Here is a 16,606-nt window from a genome sequence, read left to right as displayed (position 1 = left end):
CGCGCCCGCCCCCCCCCCCCAACCCCTCCCCGTTTCTTCCATCCCGCCAGGGGGCGCCCGCCCCGTCGGAGGTGGCGGGAGTGGGAGAGGGCGCGCGCGCTGATTGGCCGAGCCTCGCTGTGGCCACGCCCCCCTCCCGGCCCTATATAAGGCGCGGCGGGGGGGCGGGGCCCGGGTTCGAGTCCCGCGGCCGCCGGCTCCGCTCCGCTCCGCTCCGGTCCTCCCCCGCCGCGGCCACAGCCCCGCGGCCCCGCTGCCCCCGGGGGCCGGCCCGGCCCCGGTGAGTGCAGGGGGGGTGCAGCTTCCAGAGGGGGTGGGAACTTGGTTGGGGGGCTGAGGGTGTAGGGCTGGGGGAGAGCGGGTGTTTGGGGCCGGGAGGGGCAGGGCAGGGCTCCCGGTATGGGGATGGGGGGCTGCGGAGGGGAGCGGGGGGTCCCTATAGGGTGTGGGGGGGTGTTATGGGTGGGGGGCGTCCCTGTAGGGCACAGGGGGGGTCCCGGTGGGGTAGGGGGGGGCTCAGCCCCGCAGCCCCCCAGCAGCAGGTGGCCGTGCTGCGGGTGGCCCCGTGGGACGTGGCTGCGCCCATCCTCCGGCAGGGCGCACGAGCAGAGGGTGGGGGGCTCCCACCTCGCCCCCCCCCCCTCTCCCCCAGCCCCTCCAGCCCCCAGTTTAGGGCTGCCAGACCCCCCCCCCTCCACCCCCACGGTGCTGCCGGGGACCCCACCTCGTCCCCTCCCTCCCCGCCCCGGCCAAGGCAGCGCCTCGCTGGGGTCTGCGCGGCTGCTGCGTGCCGGGGAATGTCTGACCCGGGGAATGTCTGACACGCAGCCTGCACCCAGCCCCGGCGAGAGGGAGCCGCCGGGTGTCAGCTTACACGCCTTATATAGCCCGGGTTAGGTCCGGGGGGAGCAGGGACACGACGGCCCCCGGCCCCCAGCCCACAGCCGGGGGGAGAGGCAGCCAGAGCCGAGCCCGTCCCGCTCCCGTTCCTCGTGTTCAGGGCTCGGGAAGGGCATCGCGGCTCTCCCGAAGCGAGGCACGGCTGGGGCTGGCCAAAGTGCCCGGTGGCTTGGCGGGCTGACAGCTGTCAGCGCGGTGCTGGTGGGCAGGGATGCGCTGGGATTCCCTGCCCCAAACCCCGGCGCTGCGTGTGGCTCCCAGGTAGCGTCTGCGCAGCCAGCTGCCTCTCAGGGCATCGCGCAGCTCCCCTGCTGCTGCTGCTGCTCATCCACCCGGCAAAAAGGCTTCTGGTTCCCAGCCCTGCCAGCTGCCACCTCTCTGCTGGCTGAAACGGCCTCAGGGGGTTTTGGGGTGCTGCGAGGGAGAGCCCGTGCCAGGTTTGGGAGAGGGAGGGCAGAGCCCGTCTGGCTCCCCGGTGCCCCTCAGCTCTGGCGCTGCTGCGGGAGATGCTGATGGATTTGGGGTGCGTCGGTAACCGCAGTGTGGGCTGGTCGGGGTGGAGCTGCTGCTGGAAACGTGACCTGTCTCCTCCTGCCCCGTCCTGCCGGGCCCCCTCCTCGGCTGCTCTCCCCACGCCGTTCCCACGTCGCGCCCCGCCAGGCTCACCCCCCTCTTCCCTTGCAGAGATGGGCGACATGGAGTCCTACAAGGTGATGCTCAACGGGCCGGCGCCCTGGGGGTTCAGGCTGCAGGGAGGGAAGGATTTCAGCATGCCGCTCTCCATCTCTAGGGTAAGAGAAGCCAAACACCAGCGTGGCCCGTTCTCCTCTGTCTCTGTGGGTTTGAGGCCACGGCCACAGCACCCAGGCAGCAGAGGCAGAGCTGTATGGGGGATGCGGGCAAGCTGGGGCCCCGGGAGTGCTGTGCCCGGCCCTGCCTGGCTCTGCGTAGCCTCCCCAGAGCCGCCTTATCAGCTCTGCTGTGGCAGGGGGGGGGTGTGTGTGTGCAGGGGGTGTTCCGGGCAGGGAACCGCAGCAGCGCTGTGTAATGCTGCTCAGCCTCTGCAGAGTCATCCTGGCTGCTGGGGGAGGCAGGGGAGGCCTCTTCCGGAGCGAGCCCCGCACAGGGGGAGGGCGGCTGCTCTCCGTGCGTCTGAGCCGCGGGGCCGGCTCCGATCTGCACCGTCCTGGGGCCTGGCTTGTGCAGGGCACTCGCCCCGTCTGCCCGAGGCTGCAGTCCTGCTGGCACGGAACACGTCCCAGCCACAAAACCAGCTCGTTTCCTGAGCGCAGGCACACCCGAGCCGCTGTGCTGCCTGCTGCTCCTGCCCGGGGCACCTGGTGCGAGCTTCCCCCGGCGTGATGCTCACCAAGGCCGGGTCTGGCCCCTGGGTGCGTGTAGGTCCCTGTCCCTGGGTGGCCTGGCCCACGGGTGCTAGCAGCAGCTCCGGCCACAAAATTGCCTTATAAGCCTCGGAATGTGCCTGCACCGCCCGTGCTGCTGACGCTCGGGCAGCTGGCACGGGAGGCTGCTTCTCCGAGGACGGCCACGCCGGCGGCACCGGGCGCAGCGTGGGGGCCTGCCCCCGGCACCAGCCTTGGCTCTGGGTGCCCGTCCTCGAGGTGGGGGTGCCCGCAGCGCCCAGCACGCAGCTCCCACCTGGGGGGCACCGTGCGAGGCTGCGATCGCCCGCACCGCTGCCCTGGGGCCAGCCGATCCTCGCCGAGCGCGGAGACGGCTTCGGCGAGTTTATTCTCTAAAAAATGTTTCTCTTGGCTGCGAGCCAGCGCTTAACAAAGGGTCTGATCAGACGGAGGAGCCTCCGAGGGCCTAGGGCAGGGGCCTTGCGAAGCAAGAGGCGATGTGCGCGCAGGCCAGCCCCGCTGCAGGGGCTCGGGAAGCGCAGGGCTGGGCAGAGCAGTGCGTGGGGCCCGGGGCAGAGGCGCTGGGGCTGCAAGAGGCTCCTGAGGAGCCTGGGGCTGGGCAGTGGCAGCGTGAGGAGCAACGAGGACGTTCCCAGGGGACGCAGCCAGCTTTGGGGGGGTGATGCTGGGCTGTGTCGCTGTCTGATGGTGCACTGCTCTGCACCCAGAGCTGCTCCCAGCCCTGAAGGTACCGCCTGGAGCACACAAAAGGCTCTGTGGGGTCCCAATACATCGGCTGCGAGGTGTCCCCAAGGTGGCAGAGCTGAGGTAGGAGCGGCAGCAGGCACTGCGTGGCTCATCCTGGAGCGTGGCAGCAGGGAAGAGGAGAGACCCGGGTGCTGCGGGCGAGAGGGATGCTCCTCGTGCCCAGCTCACCTTGCCGGTGAGACGCGGAGCCCTGCAGGGAGGCCGCGCGGTGGCACCCAGAGGTGTGGGGAACAAAGGCCTGGCTGGGCGGAGAGGGGAGGAAGGAAACCAGGGCAGGAGCTTTTAGCCCAGGGGGCAGGAAACGGGAAGGCCAGAGCGGGTCCTGGCCGAGCCCGAGTCCGGCTGAGCTGGCATCTGCAGGAGGGGCTTCCTGGCGCGGCGGTGCCGGTGCCGGCGTGGGCCGGGCGTGCCGGGACACAGCCTGCCGCGCTCCCCCTCCCCGGGCAGCCGTGCGAAAACCTCTCCCAGCTCCAAACCCACGCAGCCACGGCTCCTTCCCAGCCCCGAGGGCAGCAAGCCGGGGCGTGCAGGAGTGGCCGGGAGCATCCTCCTGTCCCGAACGCCGCAGGGGATGCCCGTGTCCCTTTTGGGGACGGTGGCAAGGTGCCGGTGGAGCCGTGCCGTGCCTGGCAGCGGGGGCAAGGTTCGGCCCGGTGCACGGGGGGGGGGTCTAAGTACCTGGGGCAGGGAGCGCTGCGCCCAGGGCGGGCCGGGCTCTGCGCATGGGCGAGGAGGGCCCCGATGCTCGGCGGCAGGGATTTTCCAGCCCTCTGACAGCGCTGGGAATCTGGCTCGCTCCTTTTATGTTCATGTCGAACAGGGCTTGAGGAAATACTTGGTCCAAATCCAAGCGCCTTGAGTTCTTCCGCGCTGGAGGAGCAGGAATGGCTGCAGCCTGCCCACGTCTGTCTGTCTGACTCCTCTGTCTGTCTGTCAGTGCCTGGGAGCTGCCTTGCAGCGGCGCTGGGGCCTGCGCCCTGCTCGCCCCTCGGCTGCGCATCCCCGGCAGGAGCTGAGGGTGTTTAGGGCCGGCGGGGGCGATCCAGGCACATCCCAACCCCGTACCTGAGCCGGGTGAGGGGTCCAAAGGGCACAGGAGTGTGGCCCAGCTGGGGGATGCGGGGTCTGTGTCCCCCCTGTGTTCCCCAGCTCCAGGCTGGGAAAGTGTCTGTGGTTTGTGGCCCCGAGGGGTGAGACGTGGGCTGCGTGCTGGGCCCTGACTCACCCCACTCGCTTCCAGCCCTGACACCTCAGGGAGCGAGGCAGAGCCAACGTGGCCTCTGCCGCTGGGCATCGCTTGGAAATCCTGGGATATCCATGGGGATGGGGACGGCGCTGTCCCCGGGGTGCTGGCCTCAGGGCAGCGTCTGGGGTTAGTGCTTGGCTCCTGCAGCCAGGGAGAGGCTGCTGTGGGTTAAAGAAATAGGAAACGTGGGGTGGTCTGGGGTGGGGGTCTCTGCATCAGCCAAGTACTGCTCTGACCCCACACTGCTGCAGCACCGTGTTGCAGGCTGTCCTAAAACGGGACGAGGCACCATGAGGGGTGTCCTGTGCCTGGCTGACCTTGTCGCTGGCTCTCACGGGGACAAATCATCCCTCCGCCGGGCTGGCCAGCTCCCCCTGACTCTCTCTGTCCTGCAGCTGACGCCGGGCGGGAAGGCGGCCCAGGCCGGCGTGGGAGTGGGCGACTGGGTGCTGTACATCGACGGTGAGAGCACCAGCGCCATGACGCACATCGAGGCCCAGAACAGGATCCGCGCCTGCGGGGACAGGCTCTGCCTCACGCTGAGCAGGTAGGGGCCTGCGGGGCGCGTAAATACGGGGTGCTGGTGTGGCCGGAGCCAAGCTGGGGCCCTCTGCCCGTTGCCCCCTCTGGTCCTGCTGCCCCAGGGCAGCTCCTGGCCCTCACCTCTGCCCGCGGGGCAGTGCTGGCCAGCCACGGCTCCCTTGGGTGTTAGCACCCCATCAGTCCCGTCCGTGGGGGGGGGATGGCTGCTGGGCCCGTGCAGCTCCTGCCTCACCGTCTCCTCTCTTGCAGAGCCCAGAACCACCTGGGGAAGCCGCAGAAGGTAGGTGTGTTGCTGCATTGCTGCCTGCAGCAGCTCGGCCCCGAGCTGGGGGTGGGGAAGGCTCCGAGCTTATCCGGAGGAGCGGACTTTGCTCCTGGGGCCCAAAGGCTTCTTGGGGACCGGGGTGTGTTTGGAGGGCTGGTACGGCAGCTCTGAGCCCTAGGAACACGAGAGATTGGGGGGAGCAGGACCTGCCCCGCAGGCGCCCAGTCCCCAGCTGCCACCGCTGGTCCTGGGTGCGGGCAGGGGTGCGGAGGGGCCAGGCAGCAGCAGCACGGCCTTTGGGCCCTACATTTGCCGGTGCTGGAGCTCCCTGGCACAGAAACTCCCTCCCTCCTGCTGCACGGGGAGGCAGAGCCAGGGCCAGCGGCTCCTGGACAGAAGCCACCTGCATGCCTTGAGCTTTGTGCCGCGGGATGGTTGCGAGCAGCGCGTGTGCATGCCCGGCCCCGCCACGGGGCAGCAGCGAGCGTGTGGGGCACTTACTAATCCTACAGCAACCCTCGGGACAGGCGTGCAGCCTGGTGTCCCTGGGCTGGATGCCCTGCGGAGAGGAGACCTGGCTGGCAGAGCCCGGTGCCCAAAGGTCACGCGCTGTCCGTGTTTGTGTGCCCAAGGCGAGGATGAGCCCGGCTTTTCCACCTATCTGCCCGCTGCGCTGCCTGGCCCGGGGCTGCCCCTTGCATGCTGCTTGACGTGTGAGCCCGTGTCTGTGTGTTTTGTCTCGCTCAGGACTCACTCCCCTGCTCTGAGCCCCCGAAATATAACTTCGCTCCCAGCACCGCCCTCAACAAAACAGCTCGGCCCTTTGGGGCCGGCTCGCCTCCGAACCCACGGCCCGGGCTGGTGACGAAACCCGTGACGTACGTGCCCCTGGCGCCCGCCTGCACCCCCCAGCACAATGGGTATGTTGCTGTCCATCCCGCTCCCCGAGAACACAGGGGAGCCCGCTGCCCGGCCCCGCTGCACCTTGCATGCCAGGCACCCGTGGGTGGGAGCGGGCGACGGTGCCCGTGCCGGGTCCCCCGACGGCTGGCGCTGAGACCGCGTAACAGGACCGCCACGCGTGGGGACACGCTCACGCCTGCTCCTCGCTCGGGGACGTGTCCTCCTCCGCTGGCCTTTGGGGAGCCCCGCGGGGCGCAGCCGTCATAATACACTCACCGGCGTCTGCGACAGCCCTGCAGCGAGGGGCAGGAAGGCTGTGGCTGCCATGGATGCTCTCGGCAGCCCAGGGTGTTCTATGGGGCTGTGGGGACGGGCTGGCAAAGGGAAGCCCTGCACGGTGCTGCCGTGTGCCCGGCCAGCTGCTGCTCCCTGCCCGTCCTGGCCACAGCACCCTGGAGCTGGGTGATGGGGGAACGTGGCCCTGGCTGCCCTCCACACCCAGGCCCATTTTGGGGGGCCAGGGGCGGCACAGAGTGCTCTGTTGGCGATGTCCCCGCAGCCCAGTGTGCTCCCAGCCCCGGGCGAGCTGGACACAGGTGGCAGGGGGAGTGGTGCAGGCTGTAGGTGAGCTCTGGAAACTTCTTGGGTGCTCTGGGTCTAATTTCACCTTCCTTCTCTTTCTTTCTCTCCTCCCTTTCTCTTTCCCTCTCCCCTACAGGTGCAGAGCCTTGACAAGTCAGTAAGCCTTTTGCCTGCTCTCTCTAGCCTTCCTGCATGCCTCTTGCCCTGTTACTCCCCTGCTGGTGCCCCGTACACCTGGGGCAGGGTTAGCCTGGTGGCCCGGTGTCACCGTGCTGGCAGCACACCCCACTTGGGCCACGTGGGTCTCTCCTGGCATCAAGCTGTCCTTAGAGATGCTGGCTGTGAGGGCACTGGGGTGTCCTTGCACCTGGTTGTTTTTCTCTCCAGCATGTGGAAAGCTGCGCTGCGCACCCTGCCCATAGCACCACAGGTGTTTGCCAGGCTCCCGTACTGCGCCCCGGTGTGTGATTTTGCTCTTGGCTTTCTCTTGCCCTGTCCTCTCTCCTCCTGGCCTTTAGGGCCAGCCTCAAACTGCAGAGATGGAAAATGAGTGCTGAGAAGACGTCCTTAGTGGGCCCTTCCTATGTGGACGATAAGTAAGGGGTGGGGAGGACGTGCGTATTTGGTATTTGGAGCGTGAAATACTTGCTGTTGTGAGCCTGCGGAGGTATGGGGTGGCCTCGGGGAGGTGGAGGCGCTGTGGGGATCCCCATGGGTCTGTGGAGCAGTGGTGGGGATGGGACATGGGCAGCGCTGCCCCATGCCACCAGCCGGGCAGGGACAGGACGGTGCCAGCTGAACGCCTGCCCCTGTCGCTCGCAGGCAGCCGCCGCAGCACCCCACTACCCCCATATATGACCCCAGCAAGTTGCATCTGATCGAGGACTCTGAGGACTGGCAGCCCCGCAACACCAACACCCAGTCCCGCTCCTTCCTCAAACTGGCCCAGCTGACGGGCACAGACAGCCGTAAGTTCCCGTGGGCACTGGTGCTTGCCGGCAGCCCAGGGTGCCCAGATCAGGCCCTGGATGCGGGATGAGGTGGCATCGGTTTGTGGCCGGGGTGGCCCTGTGGTGTCCCTGTATGTGGCATGGACCGTGTGTGGGCACGTGGTGGTGCCGTGGGTCTGGTTTGGGGCCAGCAGGGAGGGGGTACCTGGTTCTGTTCCATCGTGCCATGTGGGGCCGTGGCTGTCCCCGACTGACTCTGTCTCCTCCTTTCTCCCTGGCTGCCCTCAGTGGAGGATCACGATGAGGAGCTTGTTAGGAAGCCCAGGTAAGGGGTGGGCTGCGGGGGTGCAGCATGAGCCATAGGGCCTGCGGTGCTGGGGCTCAGCCCCCAGCCCGTTCACCCTCCCACTGTGTCTTCTGTCCTGCCACCTCCTCGCCCCCTGCCCCTCACTGTCCTTTCTGTGTCTGCAGAGCCGAGGTGGTCACTGCGCTGCAGCACCCGCTCTGTGCTCTCCTCCGTGGTGAGCACTGCCAGCACTCGGCCACTGCTGTGCCCGTTCCGTTGTGAGGTTCCTGCCTGGGACGGTCCTGTCCAAATCTAGGGTGTCCTAATGCTGGGCTGTCCCCAACTGAGGTGTCCCCGGCAGGACCCAGGGCACTGCTGGCACTGGGGAGGCTGAGCTGCACCGCTGCATCCAGGACACAGCGGGTCGGTGGGGTCTGGGGGCACCAGCAGAGCCTGGCTGGGTGCAGGGAGGTGCTGGGCATCGTCTGGACCTCAGGCACAAAATCCTGTGATCGTGATCTGGGGCTGTGGGGGAGCTGGAATTGAGCGAGTGTTGCTGGCGTCACCATGGGGCTGTGGACAAGCCTTTGGGAATGCTCGGCCACGTGCCAGCCATTTACCGTTGTGCCGTCATTTTCTTGCCGCCGCAGGGGTCCTCGCGTGTCATTCTGGGGTACCGAGGAGGAGTGGTGAGTGCTGGGCTGTGCCGGGGGTCGGGGTGTGCCTGGCCCCTGTCAGTGCTGTGCTGGCTATCAGAAGCAGGGGCAGGTCGGTGCCAGCTGAGTGCCTGCCCCTGTCACTTGCAGCCAGCCCCCGCACTCCCCTGGGACCCCCATGCGTGACCCGGGCAAGTTGCGGCTGATCGAGGATGCTGAGGACTGGCAGCCCCGCACCGGCACCTCCCAGTCCCGCTCCTTCCGCAAACTGGCCCGGCTGACGGGCACAGACGGCCGTAAGTTCCTGCAGGGCCAAGTGCCTGGAGCTGGCCCTGGGTGTGGGGCCAAGTGTCGGGGTCTGGTCGTGGTGGCCCCGTGGTGGCCCTGTGTGTGGTGTGGGCTGTTTGGGGGCAGCAGGGAGGGGTGTCCGGTTCTGTTCCGTCATGCTGTTTGGGGCCGTGGCTGTCCCCGACTGACTCTGTCTCCTCCTTTCTCCCTGGCTGCCCTCAGTGGAGGATCACGATGAGGAGCTTGTTAGGAAACCCAGGTAAGGGGTGGGCAGTGGGGTGCAGCATGAGCTCTCAGCCGTGGGGCCCACGGTGTCGGGGCTCAGCCCTCAGCCTCTTCTCCCTCCCGCTATGTCTTCTGTCCTGCCACCTCCTTGCTCCCTGCCCATGCTGGGTACTGCCGGTATCGGCCACTGCTGTACTCATCCTGTCATGAGGGTCCTGCCCCAGCACTGCGCAGCCAGGCTGGGCTGTCCCCACCCAGGTGTCCTGATAGTGGGGTGTCCCCATGCGTGCGTGTGTCCCCGGCAGGACCCAGGGCACTGCTGGCACTGGGGAGGCTGAGCTGAACCCACTGCATCCAGGACACAGTGGGTCGGTGGGGTCTGCGGGCACTGGCTGTGGGTGTAGGGAGGTACGAGGCAGCACTGGGACCTCAGGCAAGGGAGTATGTGGGGCTTCCTCGTGGCTGTTTTGGGCCAAGTGCTGCCAGCATCTTTGGTGGGCTGGGGATAAGCCAGAGGAATGCCCATTCCGTGTGCCAAGCATTTACCGTTGTGCCGCCATTTCCTTGCCACCGCAGGGATTCCCGTGGGTCCTTCAGTGGCACAGTGGAGCAGCGGTGAGTGCGGGGCTGTTGTAGGGTTCGGTGTGTGTCGGGCCCTTGAGCAGCTCTGCCCCATGCTGCCGGCTGGGCAGGGGCAGGAGCAAGAGCAGGATGGTGCCAGCTGAGTGCCTGCCCCCGCCACTCGCAGGCAGCCCCTGCAGCCCGTTGAGCCCCCCGAGACCCCCGCGTGTGACCCGGGCAAGTTGCGGCTGATCGAGGACTCTGTGGACTGGCAGCCCCGCACCGGCACCTCCCAGTCCCGCTCCTTTCGCAAACTGGCCCAGATGACGGGCACAGACGGCCGTAAGTTCCTGCAGGGCCGAGTGTCAGGGTCAGGCCGTGGTGGCCCCGTGGTGTCCCTGCGTGTGGTGTGGGCTGTGCAGGGCCATGTGGTGGTGCTGTGGGGCTGTTTGGGGCCAGCAGGGAGGGGGTGCCCGGTTCTGTTTCATCGTGCTATGTGTGGGGTGTGTGGGGCCGTGGCTGTCCCCGACTGACTCTGTCTCCTCCTTTCTCTCTGGCTGCCCTCAGTGGAGGATCACAATGAGGAGCTTGTTAGGAAACCCAGGTAAGGGGTAGGTAGTGGGGTGCAGCATGAGCTCTTGGCCATGCGGCTGGCTCAGCCCCCAGCCCATTCACCCTCCCACTGTGTCTTCTGTCCTGCCACTTCCTCGCCCCCTGCCCCTCACTGTCCTTTCTGTGTCTGCAGAGCCGAGGTGGTCACTGCGCTGCAGCACCCGCTCTGTGCTCTCCTACACGATGGGCATCACCAGCACTGGGCCACTGCCGTGCCCATCCTATCATTGGGGGTCCTGCCCGGGCACAATGCAGACAGGCTGGGCTGTGCCCATCCAGTTGTCCTAATGCTGGGTGTCCTGCTGCTGCTGTCCCCAGCTGAGGTGTCCCCGGCAGGACCCAGGGCACTGCTGGCACTGGGGAGGCTGAGCTGCACCGCTGCATCCAGGACACAGCGGGTCTGTGGGGTCTGGGGGCACCGGCAGAGCCTGGCTGTGGGTGTCGGGACGTGCAGGACAGCAGCGGGACCGTGTCACGAGGCAGTGGTACTGGTGTGGGGCTGCAGGGAGGCTGGACTGGGCCTAGCACTGCTGGCGTCACTGTGGGGCTCGGGTTAAGTCATGGGGAATGCTCCATGCCAAGCATTTACCGTTGTGCTGCCATTTTCTCAACGCCGCAGGGATTCCCGTGGGTCCTTCTATGGCACAGAGGAGCAGTGGTGAGTGCCAGGCTGTGCCAAGGGCCGGTGTGTGCTGGGCCTTTGGGCAGCATGGCCCTGTGCCACCGTCTGGGCAGGGGCAGGATAGTGCCAGCTGAGCCCCTGCCACTCGTAGGCAGCCTGTGGAGCCTGAGGAGCCCCCCGAAACCCCAGCTTGTGACCCGGGCAAGCTGCGGCTGTTCGAGGACGCTGTGGACTGGCAGCCCCGCACCGGCACCTCCCAGTCCCGCTCCTTCCGCAAACTGGCCCGGCTGACGGGCACAGACGGCCGTAAGTTCCTGCGGGACTGAGTGTGGGGCCGAGTGTCAGGGTCTGGCCGTGGTGGCCCTGTGGTGGCCCTGTGTGTGGTGTGGGCCCTGTGGTGGTGCTGTGGGGCTGGTTCAGGGCAGCAGGGAGGGGTTGCCTGGGTTTGTTCTGTCATGCCATGCGGGGCCATGGCTGCTGCCGACTGACTCTGTCTCCTCCTCTCTCCCCGCCGCACGCAGTGCAAGATGATGATGTGTTTGTTAGGAAGCCCAGGTAAGGGGTGGGCAGCGGGGCGCAGCACGAGGTGGGCTGCATGTCCCGGGCAGGGCGCTGGGCACTGCTGGCACTGAGCTGGGGAGGTCGAGTGGCACTGCAGCCTCTTGTGCTGCTGCGTTACATAGGAGAGTGGTGGCACTGGAAACTGTGCTGTGGGTGCTGGGAGGTGCTGGGCAGTGCTGGGATTCCTGTCACAAGAGCCCAGGAGGTTCCCGTGGGGCTGCAGGGGCCAGGCACTCACACTGGTGGCACCTCTTGTGCCTTCCCATTTCCGTCATCCCTCCTGCCTTGGTGTTGTGACCCCTGGGTCCCCAAGCTGGGAGGCGGCATGGGTACAAGGGCAGCTGGCATCTTGTGGGGTGGGGATATGCCAGGGGAATGCTCCACGCCGTGTGCCAAGCATTTACCATTGTGCCGCCATTTCCTTGCTACCACAGGGATTCCCGTGGGTCCTTCAGTGGCACAGTGGAGCAGCGGTGAGTGAGGGGCTGTTGTAAGGTTCGGTGTGTGTCGGGCCCTTGAGCAGCTCTGCCCCGTGCTGCTGGCTGGGCAGGAGCTGGGTCAGGAGCAGGACAGTACTGGCTGAGTGCCTGCCCCCGCCACTCGCAGGCAGCCCCTGCAGCCCGTGGAGCCCCCCGAGACCCCCGCGTGTGACCCGGGCAAGTTGCGGCTGATCGAGGATGCTGAGGACTGGCAGCCCCGCACCGGCACCTCCCAGTCCCGCTCCTTCCGCAAACTGGCCCGGCTGACGGGCACAGACGGCCGTAAGTTCCTGCGGGGCCGAGTGTCAGGGTCTGGCCATGGTGGCCCTGTGGTGTCCCTGCGTGTGGTGTGGGCAGTGCGGGGCCATGTGGTGGTGCTGCGGGGCTGTTTGGGGCTAGCAGGGAGGGGGTGCCCAGTTCTGTTTCATCGTGCTATGTGGGGCCGTGGCTGTCCCCGACTGACTCTGTCTCCTCCTTTCTCTCTGGCTGCCCTCAGTGGAGGATCACAATGAGGAGCTTGTTAGGAAACCCAGGTAAGGGGTGGGCTGTGGGGTACAGCACAAGCCATGGGGCCCATGGTGCTGGGACTCATTCCTGGCCCATTCACCCTCCCACTGTGTCTTTTGTCCTGCTGCCTCCTCGCCCCCTGCCCCTCACTGTCCTTTCTGTGTCTGCAGAGCTGAGGTGGTCACTGCGCTGCAGCACCCGCTCTGTGCTCTCCTACACGATGGGCACCACCAGCACTGGGCCACTGCCGTGCCCATCCTATCATTGGGGGTCCTGCCCAGGCACTGGGCTGTCCCCATCAGGGGTGTTCTGGTGCTGGGTGTCCCCATGCGTGCGTGTGTCCCCGGCAGGACCCAGGGCACTGCTGGCACTGGGGAGGCTGAGCTGCACCACTGCATCCAGGACACAGCGGGTCGGTGGGGTCTGGGGGCACCGGCAGAGCCTGGCTGTGGGCATCGGGACGTGCAGGACAGCAGCGGGACCGTGTCACGAGGCAGTGGTACTGGTGTGGGGCTACAGGGAGGCTGGACTGGGCCTAGCACTGCTGGCGTCACTGTGGGGCTCGGGTTAAGTCATGGGGAATGCTCCGTGCCTCGTCCCAAGCACTTACTGTTGTGCCGCCATTTTCTCGAAGCCACGGGGGACCCCGCGTGTCGTTCTATGGCACAGAGGAGCAGCGGTGAGTGTCGGGCCCTTGGGTAGTACTGCCCTGTGCCTCTGGCTGGGCAGGAGCAGGGGCAGGAGCAGGATGGTGCCAGCTGAGCCCCTGCTACTCACAGGCCGCCCGTGGAGCCTGAGGAGCCCCCCGAAACCCCAGCTTGTGACCCGGGCAAGCTGCGGCTGTTCGAGGACGCTGTGGACTGGCAGCCCCGCACCGGCACCTCCCAGTCCCGCTCCTTCCGCAAACTGGCCCGGCTGACGGGCACAGACGGCCGTAAGTTCCTGCGGGGCCGAGTGTTGGGGTCTGGCTGTGGTGGCCCTGTGGTGTCCCTGTGTGTGGTGTGGGCTGTTTGGGGCCAGCAGGGAGGGGGTGCCCAGTTCTGTTCCGTCATGCCATGTGGGGCAGTGGCTGCCGCCGACTGACTCTTTCTTCCTCTCTCCCCGCCGCACGCAGTGCAAGATGATGATGTGTTTGTTAGGAAGCCCAGGTAAGGGGTGGGCAGCGGGGCGCAGCACGAGGTGGGCTGCATGTCCCGGGCAGGGCGCTGGGCACTGCTGGCACTGAGCTGGGGAGGTTGAGCGGCACCACATCCTCTTGTGCTGCTGGGGCAAAGAGGAGAGTGGTGACACTGGAAACCGTGCTGTGGGTGCTGGGAGGTGCTGGGCACTGTTTGGACGTCAGGCGTGAGGGCTTGTCAGGGTCAGGCCATGTCTGGAGGCAAGGAAGAGGCAGGGACTCGGGGCGGCCTGTTGGCAGCTCTTCTGGCTTTGTTCTTCACCTTCCCTCCTGCCTTGGTGTTTGAGTGCTGGGTCCAGATCTGCCTGGTTTGCTCTGTAGCAAATAAATTCTCCTGCTCTTATAGCCTGCTCCTTTTTCTGTTTGCCCTGGAGAGGCACAGAGCTGCCGGCTTTCTGTCACTGTCCTTGCCCCTCTGGACCTCGCTTGCCCTTGCATCTCCCAAGCCCGGTGCTGGCAGGATGCCCTGGGGGTCACAGGCACTGCCACCCCGGACCAGCCTGGCCCTGCCTTTCCCTGCCTCTGCTGGAGCTGACCCCGGGGCTCCCCCCACCAGGCTGGCTGTAGGGTGCTGTGTGAGGCTGGGGGTACCTGCCCACTGTCACCTTTGAGCGTGCTGCAGTGGTGTGTGCGATCCTACAGGTCCCTGCCACCCTGCAGCACCCCACAACCGGGGCACAGCGCCCCACAGCTCGATGCTCCCACCCCGCTGGGTGCCACAGACCTGGGGGTGCTGCGTCCCCCAGCACCAAACCTGCTACTGGCCGGGCACGGGGGCTCAGCCAGCTCCTGGCTGTGGGGTGGGGGTCCCTGCTTGCATGCACAGGCCGTGGGGGCGAGCGTGGCAGGCTGGATTAACTGCTGGTTCTGTAGCCAGGTCTCCGTGCTGGACCCGTCCCCGGGAGCAGCGATGAAAACAGAGCCAGGACTGGGTGAGTGAAACCTTTCCTCTGGGTTCGGGGTAGGAGGGATGGGAGCAGAGGTAGGGCTGGTGCAGGGGGATTGGGAACACCATCCAGGAGGCTTCTGTGTGTGTGTGCAGCCCCCAGGACCCCCGCTGCCACCCCTGGCCCTGCCAGCCGCCCACCCTGGGCTGTGGACCCGTCGTTCGCCGAGCGCTACGCCCCGGACAAGACGAGCACGGTGCTGAGCAAGCACAGCCAGCCGGCCACGCCGACCCCCATGCAGAACCGCAGCTCCATCGTGCAGGCGGCCCAGCAGGCGCCCGAAGGCCTGGGCCGCACGCCGCTCTGCTACAAGTGCAACAAGGTCATCAGGTGAGCCCTGGCCACCCGCCGCCACCCCGCCACCCTCCTGGGCACGTGCCAGGGCCCCGGCGGGGCTGACGTGGCTCTGTCCCGCCTCAGGGGCCGCTACCTGGTGGCACTGGGACATTACTACCACCCCGAGGAGTTCACCTGCTGCCAGTGCAGGAAGGTGCTGGATGAGGGTGGTTTCTTCGAGGAGAAGGGCTCCATCTTCTGCCCCAAGTGCTACGACACGCGCTACGCGCCCAGCTGCGCCAAGTGCAAGAAGAAGATCACCGGGGTGAGTGTCCCTCGGCCCTCCCCGCGCCTCCTACGTGTCCCCAGCTCTGTCCCTTCCCCTCCTGCTGGCCCTCTGCCCCAGGGACCCCCTGTCCCTTTCAGCCCTGGGTGGGGGTCCCCCAAAGTGCAGGGCTGACAGCGTCTCTCCTCCAGGAGGTGATGCACGCGCTGAAGATGACCTGGCACGTGCAGTGCTTCACCTGCGCAGCCTGCAAAACTCCCATCCGCAACCGTGCCTTCTACATGGAGGAGGGACAGCCCTACTGCGAGAGAGGTATAGGAACAGGGGGGGACCCCCCGTGTCACCCCGGGGCGCCGGCAGGGCTCAGCACCTCGTGGCAGGAGCCCGGGGTGAGCTGCCCTGCGCTGCGGGACTCTCCCCGGGCCATGGGGACGGCTGGGTGTCCCCTGAGCCCTCTGTCCCCGTCCTCCCCGGCTGCTGGGTGGTGCCATCGCTGGCGGGTTGCCGCGGCGATGACGGAGGATGTAGATCAAAGCGAGTGCTGCATCCTGGGAGCTGAGGTTCGCCTCCTCCCCGCAGCATGGTGGCGGTCAGGGACACCCTGCCCAGGGTGCCTGGCGCTTTGAGCTTTGTCCCTGTCCTGGGCTGGATGTGAGATGTCCCCAGGCTGTGCCCTGCTGCACGGGGACACGAGGGGTTGCAGGCTGGGGGAACGCTGACCCGGGCTCTGCCTCTGCTCGCAGACTACGAGAAGATGTTTGGCACCAAGTGCCGCGGCTGCGACTTCAAGATCGATGCTGGGGACCGGTTCCTGGAGGCGCTGGGGTTCAGCTGGCACGACACTTGCTTCGTCTGCGCGGTGAGCCACGCGTCTGCCTCGTCCTTCTCTCCCGGGGTGCTGGCTGGAGGCTGGTGGGGGCTGTAACGGGGGCCCTGAGTCCATGAGTGTTTCCCCACCTCGCTCTGCACCGGTGCCTCTGAGCCTGCACAAGGCCGGTGCTGAGCGGGAGAGCAGCTGGGGCTGAGCGTGGGAGGGGACCCCGGGGACCCCGCTGACCGCCTGCGCTTTCCTCCCCAGATCTGCCAGACCAACCTGGAAGGGAAGACGTTCTACTCCAAGAAGGACAAGCCGCTGTGCAAGAGCCACGCTTTCTCCCACGTGTGAGGCGCGGGAGGCCGGCTGTGCCCACGCATGCCCCTGGCCCTGCATGCTCCTCTCCCACCCCTTCCCCTGCCCCAGGGAGCCAGGCTGGGACCTCACCCCTTCCCCTCGCTCCTGCCTCTTTCCTGGCAGCTCCTGGCTGGGCTCCAGCAGAGGCAGGGCCGGCCTCAGAGCCCCTTCTTGCTGGGTGGCTTCTTCTGTGCCCCCCCGGCTGACCTAGGAGCCCGGGGAAGGGGATGCCACGTGGCTCTGCTGCCCCTGAGCCGCTCAGCATGGGGGCTGGAGTCAGGGGTGTGGGTGCCTGGCTGCAGCGGGGCTGCTCCCTTGCCTGGATGAGGCCCACCTGCCCTGGCACCAGGGCAGAGACGCTCCTAGCGCATCCCTGAGCGGGCGAGGACCAGCCCCCAGCCCCTGCCGAGCTCTCCCCCACCTTCCCCGCT

The 16,606-nt window shown here is 67.1% G+C and overlaps 2 protein-coding genes across 2 annotated transcripts; both read left to right on the top strand.

Annotated features, from left to right (window-relative positions):
- Positions 1 to 185: 185 nt before the first annotated feature.
- On the top strand, positions 186 to 16,315 carry LOC311214724 (PDZ and LIM domain protein 5-like). Its single transcript, XM_084295449.1, has 25 exons — positions 186 to 280; positions 1,585 to 1,691; positions 4,674 to 4,825; positions 5,071 to 5,101; positions 6,708 to 6,724; positions 7,394 to 7,539; positions 7,810 to 7,846; positions 7,993 to 8,085; positions 8,392 to 8,496; positions 8,614 to 8,759; positions 8,974 to 9,010; positions 9,553 to 9,591; positions 9,725 to 9,879; positions 10,105 to 10,141; positions 10,283 to 10,701; positions 12,721 to 12,817; positions 12,953 to 12,997; positions 13,098 to 13,252; positions 13,433 to 13,466; positions 14,369 to 14,427; positions 14,538 to 14,772; positions 14,863 to 15,043; positions 15,196 to 15,316; positions 15,748 to 15,863; positions 16,083 to 16,315. Exons 2-25 carry the CDS (start codon positions 1,587 to 1,589, stop codon positions 16,167 to 16,169), a joined length of 2,649 nt encoding a protein of 882 aa, XP_084151575.1. The 5' UTR covers positions 186 to 280; positions 1,585 to 1,586; the 3' UTR covers positions 16,170 to 16,315.
- Positions 10,588 to 12,369, top strand: LOC311214674 (PDZ and LIM domain protein 7-like). Its single transcript, XM_084295401.1, has 6 exons — positions 10,588 to 10,807; positions 10,923 to 11,077; positions 11,293 to 11,326; positions 11,767 to 11,805; positions 11,939 to 12,093; positions 12,308 to 12,369. The coding sequence occupies exons 1-6, from the start codon at positions 10,710 to 10,712 to the stop codon at positions 12,346 to 12,348; spliced, it is 522 nt and encodes a 173-aa protein (XP_084151527.1). The 5' UTR covers positions 10,588 to 10,709; the 3' UTR covers positions 12,349 to 12,369.
- Positions 16,316 to 16,606: the final 291 nt, after the last annotated feature.

Source organism: Netta rufina, assembly GCF_964035555.1.
Source record: "Netta rufina genome assembly, chromosome: 14".
NCBI classification, from domain to species: domain Eukaryota; kingdom Metazoa; phylum Chordata; class Aves; order Anseriformes; family Anatidae; genus Netta; species Netta rufina.
The sequence above is the reverse complement of the archived record's forward strand: the minus strand, read 5'-3'. Positions and strand labels throughout refer to the sequence as shown.

What these genes read in the sequence shown, in the direction of transcription:
- LOC311214674 (XM_084295401.1), top strand. Translation starts at nt 10,710, where the DNA reads ATGGGGAATGCTCCATGCCAAGCATTTACCGTTGTGCTGCCATTTTCT. An exon ending in TATGGCACAGAGGAGCAGTG is followed by an intron (nt 10,808 to 10,922) that starts GTGAGTGCCAGG and finishes TGCCACTCGTAG; the next exon opens with GCAGCCTGTGGAGCCTGAGG. An exon ending in AGTGGCACAGTGGAGCAGCG is followed by an intron (nt 11,806 to 11,938) that starts GTGAGTGAGGGG and finishes CGCCACTCGCAG; the next exon opens with GCAGCCCCTGCAGCCCGTGG.
- LOC311214724 (XM_084295449.1), top strand. Translation starts at nt 1,587, where the DNA reads ATGGGCGACATGGAGTCCTACAAGGTGATGCTCAACGGGCCGGCGCCC. An exon ending in GCTGACGGGCACAGACGGCC is followed by an intron (nt 8,760 to 8,973) that starts GTAAGTTCCTGC and finishes GGCTGCCCTCAG; the next exon opens with TGGAGGATCACGATGAGGAG. An exon ending in AAGTGCAACAAGGTCATCAG is followed by an intron (nt 14,773 to 14,862) that starts GTGAGCCCTGGC and finishes GTCCCGCCTCAG; the next exon opens with GGGCCGCTACCTGGTGGCAC.